Source organism: Myotis myotis, unplaced genomic scaffold, assembly GCF_014108235.1.
Source record: "Myotis myotis isolate mMyoMyo1 unplaced genomic scaffold, mMyoMyo1.p scaffold_m19_p_2, whole genome shotgun sequence".
Lineage (NCBI taxonomy): Eukaryota > Metazoa > Chordata > Mammalia > Chiroptera > Vespertilionidae > Myotis > Myotis myotis.
This window is the reverse complement of record NW_023416324.1, coordinates 150,122,048-150,144,699: the sequence shown is the minus strand read 5'-3', so window position 1 is coordinate 150,144,699 and position 22,652 is coordinate 150,122,048. Positions and strand designations below refer to the sequence as shown.

The 22,652-nt window shown below is 40.8% G+C and overlaps 1 protein-coding gene across 2 annotated transcripts in view; it reads left to right on the top strand.

Annotated features, from left to right (window-relative positions):
* The window catches only part of CCDC80 (coiled-coil domain containing 80), a 39,807-nt gene that overhangs the window by 5,706 nt on the left and 11,449 nt on the right, over positions 1-22,652 (top strand). Inside the window, exons 3-5 of one of the 2 annotated variants that reach the window (XM_036352138.1) lie at positions 4,584-4,740; positions 16,690-16,826; positions 18,840-18,985. In XM_036352138.1, the coding sequence (XP_036208031.1) occupies positions 4,584-4,740; positions 16,690-16,826; positions 18,840-18,985 (440 nt within the window). Of the gene's footprint in view, positions 1-4,583; positions 4,741-16,689; positions 16,827-18,836; positions 18,986-22,652 lie in introns of both variants that reach the window. The other variant, XM_036352137.1, reaches the window with a different exon arrangement.

The following is a 22,652-nucleotide window of genomic DNA, read 5'->3' as shown; positions in this document are numbered from 1 at the left end:
GCTGATGTTATTCAGGAAGCTGGGGATTCAATTAATATTCATTAAGGCTTTGCATTTTGTTCAAGTACAGCTAACAACATATACCTCTAACTGGCCTCAGTCTCACAAGTAAGCTCAAACTTAAATGAGGTTTGAATTCTAAGAAACTGTGCTGGTCTTTGAACTTATCTTCCCAACGTTTCAGTAACCTGGTACCCTGTTACAATTTATCACAAACCTCCAATGCTTTGCATTTATTAATATCATTCTTTAGATGTGAAAACATCACATAACCTCTACTTAAGCGATTAGTTAGGGAAACACTGGCAGCAATGGTGTAGGTCGTGGCTGGGTGAACAGCATCCTAGAAGCCTTCAAAGAAGCTACAGGGGGACCCAGGTGTCCTCTTCTTGGGCATGAGGTCATTTCTTCAACCCCCCTGCCTCTCAGTCTGTCAAAGAAAAAGGGCACATCCTGCCAGGAGCTATTTGAGACTGTGTGGTTTAATTTTCACGACAACCCCTTGAAGAAAGACTTAACTCCATTTTATAGACAATGAAACAGAAGCTTAGAGAGGTTGAGACTCCCAAGGTGAACAGTTAATATACTGCAAAGCCAGAATTAGAACTCAGGTATGTCTGATTTTAAAACTCATGCTCAAGCCACTCCCCCATTCCTGTGGAGTGAATATGGGCATATGCCATAAAGTGAAGGGGAAACTTCCCTGTTAATTAGTCAACACAGATATTTAAAAATTCATTTAACACTTTAAATTACTCAGATAAATGGTAAGACATACCAGTTGTCAACATTTGTGCGAAGCACCAATGTAGAGTTTCTGCCTGGAATACCCAGCTGATTCTCTGCACTTCAACTCGCTAGCTTCCCAGCAGTCAGTCAAGAACAATAGATTGAATCCCAGTTAACCTAATCCCTCAGACTGGCTGGTGTCAGTGTGGGGGTGACAATGGTGAGAATATAGATAAGCTGAATATCACTTAAACATTGGACTATGTAGAGCAGGGGTCCTCAAACTTTTTAAACAGGGGGCCAGTTCACTGTCTCTCAGACCGTTGGAGGGCCGGACTATTGTTTAAAAAAAAAACTATGAACAAATTCCTATGCACACTGCACATATCTTATTTTGAAGTAAAAAACAAAATGGGAACAAATACAATATTTGTATTTGCATGTGGCCCGCAGGCCGTAGTTTGAGGACCCCTGATGTAGAGAATAGTTGACAAACCATCATTTTGTGCCAAGAATCTACCTGCTTGTCAATTAACAAGAGGCCTCATGGTGCTGAATTGCAGAGATTCAAGTCCAAGTTTAAGCATTCTTTGAAGCTTTGGTAATTCAAGTGGGTTAATACTTTCAACCTTACTTCAGAAATCTGGATATTGGAATAGCAATATACTTAATTGATTTTATTTTAGAAAAGGATATAAAGCTCTGGTTTACTAAGGCAGATGACTACCTTAAGTGTTATTTTCCAGAATTTTATAAAAGTCTAGTGTTTTTAGCCTAACACAATATGTAGAATAATCTGAGACTTAAAATGCTTTCCCCCTAGCATTTCCCATTCCTGTTTGCCCCCTTTATTGATGTAAACTGGCTTCATTATACTCTGAGGCTCCTTGTGCCAACACACTGTTGGAACAGAAACATGAAAAAGAGCCATAACACAGTTCTAAATTTATGAGACATGCCCTGATTTATTGCCAACAAACTGGAAAGAGGCCAAGTACCAGACAATAATGTTTACTGAGAAGTCCTAGGATGCTCTCTTTAGGAAGAAGGGGTTGGAAATGGTTACCATTTTAAGTACTGCTTGAAATGCTGCCAAACTAGAAAATTAATTGGATGGAGATGCCAAAACACAGAAAAAGAAACCTTAAAAAATATTCAGATGATCAGCCTCTTCTACTTTCCCTGATGTGAACTTGAGGAACAGATTAAGCCAACTGGTTTGTGGGCTGCAGCTAGACACTCATAGGCAGGGGGCCACTGTGTTTCTGAGGGGCTCCCCTCTCCTGGCTGGAATGATCCATGTAACCTGGGGGACATGGGCCAGAGTTTGCTTTCCTACCAACCATGGGCACAGCAGTGGTAGGGGCTGGGGCTTCAATGCCATAAGCATAAAATATTATAGTAAACCAAGGTAATTCATAAATTCCAAGTGGACAGGGCAGACTCTAAGAACAGTAATTAAAAGGAAGAAGTGATCATCGAGAGATAGAAAAGACTTTAGGGAGAATGCTGCATTTGAAGAATGTCTCAGCATCAGATAAGTTGGAGGGGACCAGAGGGTTTTCTGGGTGGGAGGGGCAATATAGGCCAAGGCAGAGGAAAGAATGTGGGTGAACTATTCAGAGGCGACATACATGTATGGTACTTGGGCATACACATACAGCCTTACACACATATTTTTATTTATTTTTGCTCAGTCTTCTCACTATTTTGTGAGGTTGGCAGGGAAGTTGTTACACTGTAAAGATGAGAATACTAAGTAATGTTCAAAAGGTTAAATGACCTTATGAAGGCTACATGGAAGCCACAGGTTGAATAAGGATTAAAATGCAGACCCTCCAACTTTGACTTATAATCACCATTTCTCTGTGTCACTCTGCCAAGATTTCTTTCATGTCGTAATTTAGAACGGTCTGGCTATGGGTGAAGAGGGCACATAAAGGAGAGTAGGAAGAAAGGTTAGCAAGAGAGAGCCTAGGGCAAGATCACTGAGTGCCAGAAACTGGGAAATGAGTCATGAAAGATGAATGTCACCTCAAGGTGGGTTAAAGCACCCTTGGGCAAAGGACCCAACTTGAAAATAAACATTATTAGAACTCCTGGTTTATTATAGTGTGATTTTCACTGGGTATCCATTGGCCTAAGACTACAGTGTTCACAGATCCTTGGGAGAAACTTCCAGATGGAGGATGAGGTTCTGTATATGTTGTGTGAAATTCTTACTTAGGTACAAGGGGGAGAAGAGCAGAGGGCGTTTTGAGGACTCTTGAAATTCTGTCATATGGTCTACCCGTGGACTTTAAAGCTTCATGACAAAGTGTGAGATGAGTAAAGTGGAGTCTGTGTATGGATTTGAAATTATAGAGGCAGGTAATTATCAGTCATTTAGCTTCTGGGCAACTGTGCCCTAGAGACTCCTCTAAACTTATTCTAAACATGGGCTTATCCTTCATTTAGAGTAGGGAGTCCAAAATCATGACCAGTAAATCTTACCTTTGTTTTGACTATTTTGTGCTCTCACTTAAACATTCATTTTATTTATCTCAAAATAGTGTATTTGTGAACAAAGAATAACCAGCAAGAAAAACATAAAACATCCCAACTGAAAATAAAACTCCCAAGATTTGGGCTACCATAAACACCAAAGCAAATATTTTCAGATGTCATATAGCTAATTAAAAACTAACAAACAAACAAACCCAAAATGCCATTACTGTCTCTTTTTATAGCCACCTTAAGTCTGTTTTAAGGCTAAGTATGAATCAATGAATAAATTTGATTATTTTTCCTTTTGGGAAATTACATTTTTTAAACAAGCATATGTTACCCATCACATCCAATTGAACGAACATGCTTATAAACACAAAATAAAAAATAAATGAAATCATGTCTACTTAAAATAAATAACAATCTGAGAAAATGATATAAGTTTACCCCAGAAAACCTTTGTTAATGTTCTGCTCTAAAGTTATTGAACACATCTTGATTTCCATGAGGGATAGTATTTTGTCAAGCATAGACAATTCTTAGAAGGGAAGGCATACAGGAAGCAATAAACATCTCACAGAGAAAAATAAACAGCAGGATCAAGTTGGGACCAGATATTAACCGTTTTGAGAAAGAATTTGAAAGAGGTTGCAGTATGGTAACTTCTCCCCTGAGAAATGCCACATGACAGACTTCAGAATTATTTTATAAGGTTAGATGGGTAAGTAGAGAAATGGCTGATATAATTTGAATGTCGTCAAATGGGAGAACATGTATAGAGGCTGACTTCTGAGCCGAGTGATGAGTTAGCAAAGGATGAATGGACAGTGTTCATAGCAGACATCAGCCGTGGATTGTTCCAGAGTGCCTAAGGCCTGGCTATGAAACTCTCTCAACCCTGTGAGACATGAAATAATAGTAGTAACCACTCAATTCACAAATGCCAGAGCAGCCAATTAGGATAAGGGAGATTTGCCAAGCAGTTTTTACATGCCAAGTATTTATGCAGTGCCCACAACAGCCTTGCACAATAAGTTCTGCTGTGCGGAGTTCACAAGTGAGAAAACCAAGACACATGGACACTAATAAGGAATGTAAATAGTAGAAATGAGGAGAAAAATCTAAGCTTCCTGGAGCCATTTAAAAATAAAAGTCCTTTACAAACAGTCTTTTGGCCCTAATTATGCTAACTGTCCAACAAAACCATGTACTCTAGATTAGTTTAGCTTAGCTTAGCTTAACTTAGTTAAATTTAGTTTTGGTGTCAGTCACTACCAGCCCTGTATTCCAAGTCATCCCTTTGGATTTTGCCTCAGTGTAAAACTATCAGTATGAATTAATATTTGCTTGCCTTCGCCCACCTCCAGCTGATCACCGCTCCTAAGGTTGAGAACAACATGTATGTGCAACAGCGAGATGAATATCTGGAAAGTTTCTGCAAGATGGCCACCAGGAAAATCTCTGTGATCACCATCTTTGGCCCTGTCAACAACAGCACCATGAAAATCGACCACTTCCAGCTAGGTTCTCTTAACCATTTTAATTATATTATTGTTTTTCTCTTAGCTAAGGTGGGACAAATTGTATGGGAGAGGTCGGTGGGGAATCACAGGAAACTTCAGATGTTCAGAGGGCTCTTTCCTTGAGGCAACAAAGTTTAGTTGTGCCTCACGTTTATTTGCATAACCATTTTCGATGGTTCTGGTTTAAGTTCTTGGCTCTTTAAAATGAAAAATACTCAAGTGCTCTATGGTTTGAAAGCCAGTGAGGTGGAGAAAAAAGAGAGAAGTATACAGCAGGGGGAGAACCAGAAAGGTATTCAGAAATTTTCTTCTGGATTCTGAGTCTTCTTGCCTGTGAATAACGGGTCATCTGATCTTCCTGCAGCCTTCATGCTGCAGGCAACTCACTCACAGATAGGGACCTGCCAGACCTTTGAACTACTTAAGTCTGGCAAGGCTGGGGAGGGAATTAACCAGGGCTCAAAGAAGCTGTTAAGATAAATGAAAAGTCACTGAAATATGGACTGAACTCTGCCCAAGTCCTTTGGAAAGCAGAAGAATTTGGCTGAATGTAGAGTTTTCGCAATTTTTCATATTAATGATGCATGTGGGACTCTTGAAGTGTCATTGGGCAGCTGAGATCTAACTCATTGCAGTTCCCCTGAACATTGAAAGACTTAATGTAAGTAGTTAAGCCTCAGTCAGAAGCCCCAAATCTGCCCCACCCATTTATTCTCTAATTATTACATCTCTAGGGCTTTATTGAGTTAGTTAGTTAGTTAGTTAGTTAGTTAGTTAGTTAGTTAGTTAATCCTCACCTGAGAATATTTTTCCATTGAGTTTTTTAGAGAGAGTGGAAGGAAGGGGGAGAGACATAGAGAGAAACATCGATGTGAGAAAGACACATCAATTAGTTACCTAGCGGGCCAGTGATCGAGCAACAAAGGTATATGCCCTTGACCAGAATCCAACCCTGGAACCTTCAGTCCAAGGACCGACAATCTATTCACTGAGCCAAACCAGCTAGGGCAGGGGGTTTATTTTTAAAAACCCTTTTCTTACATGCATTCTCTACTTTTTTATTTTCATTTAACTATAAAGAAAATCCTTCCTATTCTACCATTTGTATATTCTGTATGTTTTTCATAAAATACATTACATCTGAAAACATCTGAAAGGATGTAAAACAGACTTTCCCCATTAGTTAACATTTAACTTCAATACATATAACGCATTAGCTCACAGATTTTTCTGTCATGTGATCTTAGTATAATTGTATACTTCTTAGTATACTTACTTAGTATAATTGTATACTTAGTATAATTGAACACATAGTCGTAATTATGTCATGATAATGTCAATTTGGTTTTTAATATGGTCTAGCTTTCTAAGTCATATTTTATTGTGGTAAAAACAGGACCTGATTTTTAAGTTCATAGTACAGTATTTCTAACCTTAGGCACATGTTGTACAGTAGATCTCTAGAATGTATTCAGGTAGGAAGTTTCAGTTATACATTCTCTTTCATTAGCTCACCTTCCCCTCTTGACATAGATTCAAAGGAAAATTAAAAGCATCCTTCCCAGTGTCCCACCCTAAACCATTGTGGATCAGTGATTTATCTGTGGATGTGCTGTGTGTGTGTGTTTGGCAGGGGGAACAACAACAACTCAATGTCCTTACCTTAACCGAAACAACAGGCATACAAACAGAAGACACAAAAGAAGTTGTGGAGTCAAACAAACCATTTCAAAAACACAGTCATTACCTCTTTGTTGTGTGAACATCTTGGGCCAAGCTACTTCCTAATTCTCACTTTAGAACATAGTTATCTGTATTTCCAGGCATGGTAAGATTTTACTAAGATAATGTATGTAAATAGTGGTCACATGATGAGCACTATTACTGTGGTCATCATCACCACCATTGGTTCTGGCAGGCATCTGGAGATCAGTGAGCTGTCATGGGGAGTAGAGCACCTATAATTGAAAAATGCTTATAATCGTTTTCTGCTAATTACAGAATGTTGACAGTGAATCCTCACAACTGCTCTGCAAGGTTAGGCTGTATTACTACTCCTGGTGATAATACCTCAAAGGCACATGTTCAGTGGTTAACAGGATTCAACCATTTGTTTCCTGGATTTTCAAATAGTAGCATGAGCCAGCGAGCTCAATTACGATCCAGATGTCTAGAGAGGAAGTAGGTATGCAATCCAGTGCAGGATCGGGTTCTGGCTGGTGATGAAAATTCTTCCCCAGGTGTTCCCAATGTCAAATGTGTTAACCACGAACTCTCACACAAAGAATTCTCATGCCTCATTTGAGGGATGTTTGGGAAAATCATTATGTCTCCTACCTCATCCTCTATATGGTTCTGTTATGAGCATCTGGTGCTGCCTTGGCAAAATGTTAGCATTAATCCTGCTATTTTCTAGACATCTGGATTGAATATGAACTGTAGAGGGACTGAGGTTTTCTTTTTTGCCCTATTAGAAGTCGGGTATTGTGATCTGGGTGTTTGCCTGTCACTGAATGGCAGCTTGGACGTGGTTTGGGGTGCTTTTATCTTGTTCCTCACTTAATTCCTGGAAGGCCTTTCTGTCTTTGTGTCATGTCCCAGGTTACCCTTATAGGAAAGGCCATAGTACTTTCAGCCAAGACTGGGAGTCAGCCATGGGAAAGTAGGAATTGGCGTGCTTCATGGTCTCAGTGAACCAAACTCCAGCCTTGACCAATTTTCAGCTGGAAATCTATCAGATGGCCTTACTTTCCTTAAAAATAAATCAAGCACTCTGGACTGTTCCAGGCCTTTACTGGACCTAAAAAACAGAGGCCCACATACAATTCCAGTGTGAGCTGTCCTCCCACCTGCCCCATCTTCTTAAATGTATGTGAACTATAGATGATAGACCTACAAATACCAGGAAACTTACCTGAAGATTTCAGGCATCAGCTTAACAAAGGTTATCCAGGCTTGAGCAAATTCCAGTGCAGCATAAGCCCATCTGTTTTTGCCAGCCCAGAGTGTTATATGGGAGGGTTTAGAACAGGGGTGGGCAAACTTTTTGACTCGAGGGCTACAATGGGTTCTTAAACTGGACCGGAGGGCCGGAACAAAAGCATGGATGGAGTGTTTGTGTGAACTAATACATGTTAACACTGCTGCTGGTGAGGAGCGGAGGGGAGAGCAAGAGAACCCTCCACTCTTTTAGCTCCGCGGGCCGGATAGAACAGCTGAACGGGCCGGATCGGGCCTGCGGGCCGTAGTTTGCCCACGGCTGGTTTAGAATGACCTAACACATAAAAGCATTCTTAATTGCTAGTGGCATTTAAAATGTCAATGTAGGCCCTAGCTAGTTTGGCTCAGTGAATTGGCCTGGGGACTGAAGGGTCTTGGGTTTGATTCTGGTCAAGGGCACATGCCTGGGTTGTGGGCTCAATTCCAGTAAGGGGTGTGCAGGAAGCAGCCATCAATGATTCTCTCTCATCATTGATGTTTCTCTCTCTGTCTCCCTCTCTCTCTCCCTTCCTCTCTGAAATCAATAAAAATATATTTAAAAAATAAAATAAAATGTCCATCTAGGATGGAATATGGAATTCATAGGAGAATTTCTATAAAAAAAAAAAAATCCCCAACTTTTATAAGTGAGTATAAAAGAATACATTTCAGCATAAAATACTCTCTGATTTTGATCCTGTTGAAGAGGACTGTTCTTGAAGGACAAGTCTCACAACCATCAGGATCCATAAAAATGCAGAAATGCTGCTTTCCCTCAGGAGTACCTGAAAAAAATTGGCCCTTTGCCCCAACTCCTCCTGTCATCCCTGGTGACACTGTCTGGCAGCTGCCTTCTTTAGACTCTGTCACCCTGTGCTGGGAGGCAAGGCTGGGTGAGTGAGCAGAGTTCCAGACACTGGCTGCCCTGTCCTTCTCTGTTTATTCAGTCTTTGATTATCAATCTCTCTGTGCCCTAGAGGCCAGAGAGGCCGTCTCCTAACTTGTTTGGTCATCCCATCCCACTGCCCTCAGCTGCTTCTAGCATCCAGTGTGTCAGTGTCAGATCAACCCGTGATAATCAAGCAGGGTAGAGTGCCCATAAGTCAAACGCTTGAGGTGTTTGACGAATGTGGTGTCACCCTCAGAGAAGGTGTTATAAATATCAGAATTTTAAAAAGTGGGTGGATTTAAGAGAGGTGCCTTGAAACTAAGTAAATTTTTTTGGTACCTGATGACTCTATCAAGGTTCTTTTGGTTTTTATTAAATTGTTTTAATGGTACATTTTTTTTTATTCCAAACTCAGAGATCATAGAAAGATATACACAGATAAGTCTTACACCAATTTCTGGCCCCTTTACTCTGTACCCCTGCCCCCATAGGTATTTTTTGATTTCTTATTTGTTCATTTAGAATGTCTTTGTGCAAATACAAATAAATATAAATACCTATATTCCCCTTCTTTTGATACAAAATATAGTATATTATATATGCAGTTCTGCTTTTTTTCAATTAAATATATTTCCTGGAGATCTTTCCTTTTGAATTTACAGAGATCTTTCACTTTCTTTATTAAGCCATTGTGAGATTTATTCTACCATAGTTTATTTTAGTCCCCTTGTTGATAAACACTTTGATTTTTTCAGTATTTTTTATAAACAATTTCACAGTTAATAGCCTCATACATTTGTCATTCTATGTATATGTGTATATCTTTACAGTAGATTTGTAGAAGTAGAATTGTTGGACCAAATGGAAAATGTATTTCATTTTGGTAGATAAGAACAGATTTCTCTCTATACAAGTATATCTTTTTGCAGTCCCATCAGCAATGTATAACTGTCTGTTTCTCCAAAACTGTCCATGGAGTATATAATCAAACTTGTGAATGATTTTAGCCAATGTGGTATATGGAAAATGGTGTTGTAGTATAGTGTTGGGTGGCATTTCTCTGTTTTTGAATATGACTGAACACCTTTTCATATAATTAAGCAGCATTTATATTTTGTTTTTAGTGTCCTTCACCCATTTTTCTATTAGATCGGTACTCTTCATAAATTAGAATAAAAACTCAGATACTCAGGCCCCCTCTTCACTCCAAGATACTGACTCAGTTGGGAAATGGGGTCCAGGAGGAATTTCTTTTTTAAAATGTTGCTCAAGTGATTCTGATTTTGCAGCTAGATTTGGTCTAGAGCAGAAGATTGGGTGTAGAAGGGAAGAGAGGGCTGGAAATGTAGGTTGGTGCCACATTTAGAGGATTTCAAATATCAGGGCAAAGAATTCCAACTTTATTTGGTAAACTACGTGAAATCACTAAAGATGTTGGAATATATTTTTCAAATAAATTATAAATAACTTTTAAGGTTTGGTAGAGTTAGTGTGCAGGATAGAAATGTACCTGGCAGGACCCATTCTTCATATATAGGACAGGTTACTCTATCCAGGGACCAAGTAAGAGCACCAGCTTTGTGATCAGGAATGGCCAGGCTAGTCCCATCCATCAGTGTAACCCAGTCACTCCTCCTACAATGACTGATGGTAAGCAGGCAAACGACCACTCACGGAGTAAAATAGGAGCAAGCAGATCAACTACAAAGTCATTTGAATGGATCTGTTTCCAGTTAAAAGGAAGTAAATCCCATAGCTGGAGGCCAAGGTTATCCGAACTGAAATAACCTACCACTGACTGCTCGGCGATCCTGGCAATGCTCTTGAGATAAAAGCAGTTTAGCATCTGCTGGAGTGTTGCTCTCCAGACTTATCTAAAGTACAACAGAGAGGCCTTTGGCTCCCACTGACTTCTTGAATAAAATAGTCATATTTTAAATGCAGTGTAAGTGTGTTTCATTTATGTTATATGTTGCCCCAGGACATTATTAAGGTCTGATGGTGAATAGTGCAGCGTACTGAATGACATTTAAGAGACTGGAATGTCAAAGAAAAATAGATTTTACTACTCACAGGTTCCAGACAGGAAGCTGCAGCATGCCTCTCAGGGCCACAGGAGAAACACTAGGTTTTGGTGGGGAAGCAGAAGCAAGAGTGAGGAGAGAGTCCAGGCCACGGTCTTTTGGGGAATTTCCATGGGAAAAAGCAAGGCAGGAAAGGGTGAAATAGTTTTACTTTGGTTAGTGTGAATGATTTTAGTGGGCTTTGGACTGTAGGGTTGGTCCCTAGTTGCCTAGCACCTGGTCCTGGAATGATTAAGGCAGATAAATATTGTCTCCTGGGTTCCATGGGCCAGAGAAAGGGGTTAGGGCTCTGGATTGGTTAGTTTCCATTTCAAAGACCGGCTCCCTGGTTGGCCCTTTGCTATCTCTAAGAATTTGTTAGCCCAGAGAGGGACAGTTGCTCTTCAGGCTTTTTAAGGTGTCAAAACATGATAATATATAGAAAATTTAAATTTAATTATATATATATATATATATATATATATATATATATATGTATGTATATATATATATAAGTATAATTTAAGTATATATATATAAAATCATATATATATGATTAATACAATTTTAAGACCTCATACATGAAAACCCAAATTTAAAAAAAAATGAATATATATATATATATATATATATGTATATATATATATATTCTTATATTGCACTGGATTGGCTGTGTTTGGAGCTCAAAAGATAAAGGAAAGTGTAAGGGTTTGGTGGTGGGTTTTGTACAGAGACCAGAATTGCTCATTTCTTTACTCTATCCCTCACTACCCTCTTTTTTCACGTGATATCTTTTGTAGGGGGCGTTTTTACGATTACCAAATCTGCGTCCAGTGCCTGTGTGTGCCAGGCTACAAAACTTAGAAGATGAGCTATGACCAAGACTCAATTCCTCTTGTTGAGGTGCTCCTTTCTAGTAGGATGATGCGTGTGTAAATAATTGGTTACAGTGAAAGGTGATAGGCATCATTACAGAGGAATGCAAAAATGTGATGAGTGCGCAGGTGAAGTAAAGACAAGTTACCCAGCTCACCAGGAGTTCCCATGTGAACAAGGGCAGGGTTAGCATGCCAGAAAGGGAAGGCATGTTTCTGGACACTGAAAATAGGGAGCTAGAGCATAATGTATGGAAGAAGAGTTAAGAGATAGCTAATTAAGACAGGCTGAGTCCAGGATTTAAATGGCCTGTATGCTATGCCAAGGATATGAATTTTATCTCTGCTGCTAGTGTGTGTAACAATCACCCAGGAAACTTGTCAAAATGCAGTTTCCTGGGTCTCCCTACTAGTGATTCTGACCCCAGTGGTCTGGATCCAAGGATTGTAATTTTAATATGAACTCAAGGTGATTGTGATGAAGGTAGACAGTAGGTCATACTTTGAAAAAGTGCTAGAAGAGATAGGGAACTTCCAAAGCAATGGCAGAAACTAAAGTAGTCCAGAGACATAGATGGCATGGCCTGCACTTAGGGGTGGGAGGGTGGGAGGAGGAGAAACCATGGATATTTCAGAGAAGAAACAGTCACAGTTGAAAACCTCAAACATAATGGCTGGGACAATTGGTGTTTAACAAGTTGTAATTGAAGCTGATTTTTTCTGCATGTCGTTGCTACCTATGGTTAGACATAGAAGAGCAAATCCATAAAGAACTTTGCTATTACCTGAATTTGACCCTGACTTTTTGGAGTTGGAATTGTTAAAAGATGGAAAACCAGACAAATGTCCCACATGCAGGGCCAGTCCTTACCAGGACACAGCAGAGTTCACCCTCCCCCTGTCCTTCCTCAGTGCTCTTAAGTCTGGGGCAGGCTGTGTGGAATGACCAAGTTCCATCAAATGGGCTTGAATCTGTGAATCATTTCAACTGGATCAGAAGCAGATGGACAGTTCATGGGATGCTTCCCTACCAAATGTTTGCTTCTAAGCGATGCAACCCTTGACAAGGACTACAGAGCTTTGGCAAAACAAGAAGCTTCCAAATTGATGTTGCTTTCCCAGAGAACCTCTTGCTCACCCAGCCCTGATTTAGACGGAATTCAGACCATAGCAGAGAGCAGGCAGCTGGAGACAGGAGCTGGCCTCACATGTACCTTACTCAGAATTCAGCCAGCAGTGGACTCTGTCTTGCCACAGAGTTGCCACCACCCTAGTTGGATCCAGTGTCAATCAGTGCTTTTATTGCTTTTTGTTGGCATGTTCCCCTGCTCAACCTTAACATTCATTTGGGATGTAGATAGTTCTGTAGTCTGGAAGAGCAGAATGGTTTATTTCTCATGTTCAGTCAAAACACTTCAGAAAATATTTTAGTTGAAAGGAGAAACCAGGCCATGAAATTAGTTTCTTGCCACATCCTAGTAGAACTAAGTTTGCCTTAAAGGTCCTGGGCCCTTTCCATCCTGAGTGTGACATATTTTGGTAAAGTAGAAAGAGCACTGGAAAGGAATGAGGTCATTTTATTTGAGTCCTAACTCTCACTCTGTTATTAACTAGTTTTGTGAATTTGAGCAAGTTGCTCCCTCCCTGGGATCTGTGACAGGTTGGTTCCCTGGGAAACAGATTGTGAGACTGAAATTTGCATGCAGGAAGTTAATGAGGAATATACCCAGGAACAATACCAATGAGGGATGGGGGCTACTAGATGACAAAGGGAGAATTTGAATTGTAATGAGGTTGGCCCCTCAGAGTTGTTCACTTTAAGGTAAAGAGAACAGCTTTTTTATCTACAGTCTCCTCCCGCCCCCCCCCCCCCCCCCGCCCCTCCTCTCGCCCCTCCCCTCGCCACACACACACTGCATCAACCATTGAATATGGGCTGTCCCCTAGTATGGGTGTAACTTAGAGCAAGGCAGCTATTTTTTAAGACGAGCACTTTTTAGGACTCAGCTATTAACATTCACAGCAGACTTAGTCTGAAAGTAGGATCTGGACTGCACACTACAGCATGCACTACATACTGTTCCTTAGTTTCAACCTCAATAATGTGTCTGGGTTGAAAATGTCCATATCAGTTATCTAGTGCCACAATAAGGCTACATAATAAAGACCCACACACCTCTCTGGCATACACCATTAAATATTCATTTAGTTACAAGTTTGTAGGGTTTAGCTGACCTGGGCTTGGCTTGGCTAGGCTTGCTCATGTATTTTCAGTCAGCTACAAGTTGGTTAGGTGGTTCTGCTGATCTTGGCTGGGCTTGCATAAAGGCTAGGTGTCATGCCAGCTGATCTGGGATAGCCCTGGCTGGGATGAGACCAGAGTAGCTTGACTTGACTTATTCTGTAGAAGTCTGATGTGGATATGTAATCATGGCAATGGTCGAGGCAAGAGCAATTCCAAATGTGCAAACTCAGTTCTAGCTTCTATTTGTATTACTTGTGCTAACAAAGCAAGTCAGATGAGTTCAAAATCAAAAGGCAGGAGAGTTCAACCCATTCACCATAACAGGGAGCTGCAGTCACTGGGCAGAGTGTAGTTGGTACAGGGAGGGGTGGAGAATTGGGACCATTTTTAAAATCTGCTATAATCTCCAACTTCCTTCTGTCTCAGCCACTCAATGGTTTTGGTGATTTTATCTGTTAGGTGAATGCTAATAGTCTACTTTTTATTCTGATTAGGAACTTGAACTCTGTCCAAGAATACTTATTTCTGAATCCAGCACCCAAAACAGAATCAGTTCAGGACACTAGAGACAAATATTTTGTTTAATGAACAAAAACAAAAATGAATGTGTGTTGGGAATTAAAAGTAGTAATTCCTAAGTTTGAGATAAAATCTGGTTTGTAAAATCTTAGAATCAGAAAAGAAATTGTTAAGGGCATTTTGAAAATCAGTTTTTAAATGATATTTTCCTAGTTATTAATTATTTCTAATCACAAAGTAAAATATGTTCCATGTTAAAATGTAAATAATATAGACATGCATAGAGTAAAGAATGAAAGTTTCTACCCTTCCTCTCCCCACTCTCCAGAGACAACTGTAGGAGCAGGAAAATAATTTTTCTTCTATCCTTCTAAGTTCTTAAGTCCTGATAAACAAAGTAACTAGAGACTTATTAACAGATAAAATGACCAAACTTATTACTTATGTACATACAAGGTTTCCATATGAAGGGTTCCAAGGGACAAATTGAGCAGGTGTGGTTTGAGACTTCAAAGTGCAGGAAGGCAATTTACATGAAGATGGTAAAGCAAACTTTTGACAAACAAACTTTTGTTGGGCCACTTTAACAAGGGGACCCAGAAAAGACTGATCAAACAGGCCTAACTAGGTTCCTTCATTTCCATCACACCTAGTTTATATTAAACTATATTTATCTATGATGATATCTCCCTTCCTGGAACAGGCCCTCTGTCTAAATTCTTCAGGGAGAAGGTAAAAACTTCTTCCTGTGTCTCATTTCTTAAGAATAACCAGCTTAAAATAGTCAATATCCCAAAAAAAGGCATATTTTGGGATGACAAATTCAGCTTCTCTTCACAGCCATTGTTAACAGCTGTATGTCCTGCTGGACCTTTTCCTGTGCATATTCACATGTGGATGTATTATCTTTTGTCTTGTTACCTTTCAATGAAGAATAAAGTCATACTATACATTTTATTCTGCAACTAGGTTTTGTTACTCAACAAGGAATACCAATAATAAATAAAAAACAATAACACAAATCTAGCAATTCTTTTAAATTGATTTATGTTTTATGCATGAGAGCAAAATGTGCATCTAAAATAGTTTATATGTATGAGGTCTATTATTTTTCATTTTGTAGATAGTGCTTGGCCCTCATGTAGGTTCCATGCCTTTGAATCACCTCCATGAAGAACTGTTATGATTTGGGAAGGAAAAGAGATTATTTATTTCCTCTCTCATTTTGATCTACTTGGGAGAAATCAAGTTTCTTGTTTATATACTTTCAATGAAACTAATCAAATAAACAAAAGTAATAGTTAAATTATAATTGTCCCTTTAAAAAAATAAATAAAAGAGTGATGGTCAATTGTACTCAAGCTATATAATTTCAGTATCTGCAAAATTATGGTTGTTTCTACTGCACTACAATTCATTGGGTGGCAATGTTAATAATAACTGATAGATTCTCTTCACCAATGTATCTATTAATCACATATTTGTTAAGTTTAATTTTTTACATTTTAAAAAAAACACAGGGGATTATTTTGCAGATAAAAATTCTAGTAGAGTTGAAGGAAACACTGTGACTTGTATGGGAGAGAAGAAATAAATAAAGCTGTCCTATCATTTACAAAAGGCTTTGCAGACATAGGAGTTGCCATGTTCATACTTCCTATTAACCCAGTGGCACCTTCAGGAACCATTCTGAATTATAATAATTTATTTTTAAGACTTAATATTTGAAAAAAATAGATAATGGTTGAAACTCCCATAAGTTCAGTAACACTCTTCTTAAAATTATATTCACTTGCAAAATTTGGATTATGAATAGCTTGACTTTTTTCTGGAGCCAAAATGAACTTGATACTAAGTTTGAACATAGACTTTTCCTTTTTCTCTATAACAATGACATGGTTCACTGATTCCCAAAGTGATTCTATAATAAAAGGGAGAAACAGACCCAGATTTTAGACTTAAATAAATAGCTAAAACTAAAATAAATTTTAAAATTAAATAAAACTTAAAAGTACCTGGTTTACTTCCCTGGTGAGTTAGGGTAATGACTCATTCTGGGTGAGGTGGCAGCCTTCTTGCAGGGATGGCTCAGCAGTCTCTCATTTTGCTCCTAATGATTTACTTTAACCAAGGTGGGCAGAGATGGAGCTTGGTCATCTTTAGAAGAGTGATTTTCAAAATGAGTTTATTTATTCATTCATTTCTGTGTTTATTTATTCACTTTGTAAACTTTTATTTAAACCAAATGTTAGTCAAATATGTGCAACTAATGAAAGATGTTCTAATTAACTCTGGATGGAGGCCCAGAGCTTCTACCCATTTGTTCCTATTGATTTCTATCTTGTCACACCATGTTTATTTACATTTCCTTTGCTTTAAGATAATGAGAAACCCATGCAAGTGGTGGATGATGAGGACTTGGTAGACCAGCATCTCATCAGTGAGCTGAGGAGAGAGTATGGAATGACCTATGATGACTTCTTCATGGTGCTAACAGACGTGGACCTCAGAGTCAAGGTATGGGTTCCTGATTTGGATAATGTGGAGCCATTTCTTACAACAGCAACTCTGAAATTTTTGTCACTGAGTCTAATAGATATGAGTGAACACAAATCCTATATAATAAAAACCTAATATGCTAAGTGTCCGGTCGACCAGTGGGCCATTCAACCAATCAAAGCATAATATGCTAATGATATGCTAAGGCTGCTCAACCACTTGCTATGATGTGCACTGACCACCAGGAGGAAGATGCTCCAATCAGTAGGTGAGCTTGCTGCTGGAGTTGGGCCGATCAGGACTAAGCGAGATGGGCAGGACACACCCTGGAGCCCTCCCTCCCACAATCCCTCCCCAGCCCCAATAATGCACTGGTGGGGTCCCTTGGCCTGGCCTGCACCCTGTCACAAGGCAGGACTCCTCGGGGGATGTCAAAGAGCCGGTTTTGGCCCGATCCCACAGGCCAGGCTGAGGGACCCCACTGATGCATGAATTTGTGCACTGGGCCTCTAGTTATTTTATAAATGGGAAAATTTTGAAATGGTCCAAATATTCCATGTTGGTCTATAGAATTTGTGTCCAGAAATGTGGTCTCTGAGAAAGACTGGGTTGGATGACCCCCTGTGCCCCACATATTTCACTCAGACTAAATTCTTCTGTACCATCAATGTCTTGCATTCATTAGACACTTGTTGAATAGCCATCGTGTACCAGGCCCTGGGGATAAAGATAAAGAGTATTTGGCCTCTGCCTTCAAGACAACCAGATTTGACATAGTCTACTTAGGAAGGACCTACAAGTTTAACTCCTGATTGAATATGGACAAGACAGTCAGATTTTATACCTACTTTGTTCATATGCTTGAAGACAAAGGTTCTGAACTATGAAGAATCATTTTTAAAAAATAACAAAAATAGCTAACTTTGTTGAGTGCTTTCCTTATGCCAGGCTCTCACCTTAACTATTGATAACCTTTATCTTACATATCTAAGATAAATAACAAGAATTACTTTTATTTCACAGAGGAATAAACAGAGGTCTAGGTTGGTTAAGTATCTTGCACAAGTCACCCAGTTAGCATTGGACTTCATATCCATAAAGACTTGCTCCAGAGTCCACTGTTCTAGCCATTCAAGTGTACTGAGAGTATATCATGCTTATGTGAAAATCATCAGGAAAAAGTCTGCCTGGGCTATCCCTATAGCTGATTCAACCTGCAGTATTTTTCTGGATCTAGAAAGAGGTCCCTTCATTAATTCTTCTTGTACTTGTGCAGCTGACCTCTAATCTTAGATAATCCCTAAGGTTTCTGCCAGCTTTCACATCCTCTGGTTGACTTAATTTCCCACTGGGAGCCTATGTAACTCCAGGCCATGTCCTTAATGTATGCGGCTTATGCTCAGCCAACCTCCAAATCCATCTTAGGTTGCTGTTGTAAGTCCAGACAAGAATAATCCAGCAAATTTAATTTTATTATCCTTGAATTCTATCCCAATTCTTTTCTGAGAATACATAAGAAAACGACCTAATTTTAAATGATGGTCACTCAATAAAATAATCTCTGGGAATCATAAAGAGTTTATGCAGATTCCTAATGGCCAAATAACAGTTCCACTTCTGGTACCCTTATTGCTCAGGTAGACTATTCTAACATGTTATTCCATTCCTGTGTTAGATATAGCATTTCTCACTTCCTCGCCAGTTGTGTAGTGAACAGGAACCAGTTTAGTCCCAGAAGTAGGGAAGTGAACTTAGGATATGTGTGGTGAAGGAGGCATGGACCCTTTCCAATAAAAGGAGTGCAGTTGAGAAGCAATCCTCATAAAAGGTAAGCGGCGGTTGTCTCATGGATTCTGAAGTTCATAACATCAGCAGAGGTACTATTACAGGAGAGAGTTTCTAAGGCACTGACCCCTCCAGGCTCTGATTTTTTCAGAGTTCCATTGAGTTCTCCTGGGCTCCCTATTCTCTGAGCAGAGGGAAGAAACACGCTTATACATTATATACTTTCTGTTCTTTCTTAAACAGCAGTATTATGAGGTGCCTATAGCAATGAAGTCTGTGTTTGATCTGATCGATACTTTCCAGTCCCGAATCAAAGACATGGAAAAACAGAAGAAGGAGGGCATTGTTTGCAAGGAAGACAAGAAGCAGTCACTGGAGAACTTCCTATCCAGGTACATCACCTTTGGAGTCTTCGAGGAGGCGGGCGGGAATGTGTTCTGGGTGAGCTAGTGAAAACGCCCAGGAAGCACAGAGCAGACATGTGCAGAGAGCGACCTTCCCTGGTGAAAGGTCTGTCTGCTTCCCAGCCCTCTGGCTACTGGGCTTAGTCTTTGCCTTGTCGGAAGTAGCTCTGCTCACAAGGCTGGCTGGGGTCAGCTGCAAGCTTGAATGTTGATTTAATGGCTTTGGATGAATCTTTTCTGCTCCTTTTTTGGGCACAAAATACAGAATTCTGCCCTGTGAGGGTTACTTTATTCAGTCAGTGAATTTGGAGGGCTTTGTATACAACAATTGTATTTTACGTATTTATTTATTAGGCCCCTTCTAGTTTCAAACAGGATTTGGAACACTGTGCTTGATTTTCTGCTTCCTTCCAACTCTGCAAAGAAAACAAAAGCCCTACCAGGACCTCAGAAGGAGCAATCTTCTTGACTCAGCTCCCTGGTTCCCTGGGGAGGGTGGTTTATTGCAAACTGTTGTAGGGAAGCTCTTTTCTGTACACACAGAAAAGAATGTAAAAAAAAATCTCTTCATGTCATTCCTTCCCTACCCGTCCTTCCTGCATGTTGCATAAAAATTCTATAGGGCCTTTGGGTACAAAGCTGCACTAATTCCACCTACAACAAGTAGGCGCACCCAAACTGAATCGTGTGGCTGAGGGGCTCCTGAAATGGAGCAAGCCTTTGCTTGGAGGCTCGGCGTTAACTGTGTATCACTCCAGGCAGAACTTCCGAACTTGTATCTATAAAGCACATTCTCCATGAGCAAGTCAGAGAATCAAGAATTCTATGATGTGTAAATGATAATCTGACTTCCTCTAGATTCAGGAAGCGTGGGCCTCTTAGGAGATAACCTCATGATGTGTAAAGAGCATAGGACTTATCGTTCATCTAAGTTTTGGATCTGCAGTTTACTAGCTATTTTGCCCCTATGTTTCTTAATTAAATATCTCTCAGGGACAAATGAGAATAAAGATAGTAAGTAGTCCTACATCTATCCCAAGCTTGCTGTGATCACTTCCTATATGCTCACCTCTGTGTCAAGTACTTCACCTTCTTTTGTAGGTTTAGTCTTCGCAATGATCCAGTGATCTAAATACTGTAACTATTGTCATGTTGCAGATTAAACATCATGGAGAGTAAGTAACTTTCTCTCATCACTCAGCTAGTGTCAGCTCTAGGACTCCGTGGCCCCAGGATAACCTGGCTACCAAAATCCACATTCTTATCTGATACTCCTTTTGAAAATATGAAATGAATGATATTTAGTCTTGAACCCAGAGGCCCAGAGTTTGAAGTGAAAGAAGATCATCCTAAAACCACAGGATTTCAAAGCTAAAAGGAATCTGAGGTTCTTCCTTCACCCAGATTTTCAGTGCAGTGCAAGGACCTGGAATGGAGATGGCAAGTGCATGCCTCCACAGGACTAGACACTCAATTCAGCCTTCATGCCACTCTCTCAGCTGAGAAAGGGCTCTAGGACTCCACAGGCAAATGGCTTCTTGTTCAGTCCTGGGGCCACTGAAACATCAACTTCTGATCCCAGGTCATCCCTGTAGGTGGCATTGACTTAGAAGAAGAAGAATAAGAGCTTATGGTTGTTCTCAAGGAGTTTTTAAAAAAGTGTATTTTCCTTTTCTTTCAATTTCTCCTTCCTTCCTTCTTTCCTTCCTTCCTTCTTTCCTTCTTTCCTTGTAGAAAAGATTCTTTAAAAGTTTGCTTTTAACCCCTATGTTCATAGCAGCACAATTCACCATAGCTAAGATCTGGAAACAGCCTAAGTGCCCATCAGTAGATGAATGGATTAGAAAACTGTGGTACATCTACACGATGGAATACTATGCTGCTCTAAAAAGGAAGGAACTCTTACCATTTGCAACGTCATGGATGGAACTGGAGAGCATTATGCTAAGTGAAATAAGCCAGTCAATGAAGGAAAAATACCACATGATCTCACTCATTCATGGATAATAGAGACCATTATAAACTTTTGAACAATAATAGATACAGAGGCAGAGCTGCCTCAAACAGATTGTCAAACTGCAGCAGGAAGGCCGGGGAGGGTTGCGGGGCAGGAGGTAGGGGGGTAAGGGATCAACTAAAGGACTTGTATGCATGCATAGAAGCATAACCAGTGGACATAAGACATTGGGGGATAGGGGAGGCTAGGGGACTGTCTAGGGCGGGGGGATAAAATGGACACATATGTAATACCCTTTGTAATACTTTAAGCAATAAAAAAAAAAAAAAAAAAAAAAAAAAAAAAAAAAAAGTTTGCTTTTAATCTTAGTTCGCCCTTAAACATTTAAATTAGACTTTTAAGTCTTATAATCCTATCTAATAATAGACAAACATGGTAATTAACCATACCTCTGCTACGCTTCGCATTGGCTAATCAGGGTGATATGCAAATTAACTGCCAACCAAGATGGCGGCCGGCAGCCATGCAGCTGAAGTGAACATGAGGCTTGGTTGCCCCGGCAATGGAGGAAGCCAAGGTTCCCTGCCTGCCTCGGCCCAGCTCTGAGCTCCGGATGCAACAATGTTGCAATTATAGAAGCTAAACAAACTCCAGGTACCTGCTTTCAGCCAGCCGGCCTCAGAGCTGGAGCCGGGCCTCAGAGCTGGAGTCGGCTCTCAGCTCCAGTGACAGCTATACAAGGTAAATAAAAACCAGAATAAAAAAAAAAAAAAAAAAAAAAAAAAGGAGAGACTGGGAGCTTCAGTTGCAGGCTTGGCCCACCTGAAAACAGCCCTCAGCCCCTCATCCAGGCTGGCCAGTCACCCCAGTCGGAACCCCCACCCTGAAGGGGGTGAGGGCCACCTGAAAACAGCTATCTGCCCCTCATCCAGGCTGGCCAGGCACCCCAGTGGGGACCCCCACCCTGAGGGGGTGTGGGCAGCCTGAAAACAGCCATCAGCCCCTCACCCAGGCTGGCCAGGCACCCCAGTCGGAACCCCCACCCTGAAGGGGGTGCGGGCCACCTGAAAACAGCTATCTACCCCTCATCCAGGCTGGCCAGGCACCCCAGTGGGGACCCCCACCCTGAGGGGGTGTGGGCAGCCTGAAAACAGCCATCAGCCCCTCACCCAGGCTAGACAGGCACCCAAGCAGGATCCCCACCCTGATCCGGGACACCATTCAGGGCAAACCAGCTGGCCCCCACCCGTGCACCAGGCCTCTATCCTATATAATAAAAGGGTAATATGCAAGCTGACCCTAACAGCAGCAAGACTGGGAATGACTGGTCACTATGACACACACTGACCACCAGGGGGTAGACGCTCAATGCAGGAGTTGCCCTTTGGTGGTCAGGGCGCTCCCACATGGAGGAGCTCTGCTCAGCCACAAGTCAGGATGAAGGCTGCCAGTACAGTAGTGGTGGTGGGAGCCGCTCCTGCCTCCTCAGCAGCGCTAAGGATGCCCGACTGCAGCTTAGGCCTGCTCCCCGCTGGCAAGTGGACATCCCCCAATGGCTGCTGGGCTGCCAGAGGGATGTCTGATTGCCAGCTTAGGCCCAATCCCCTGGGAGCAGGCCTCAGTCAGCAGATAGTCATCCACTGAGGGGGTCCCAGACTGTGAAAGGGCACAGGCCGGGCTGAGGGAACACCCCCCTCC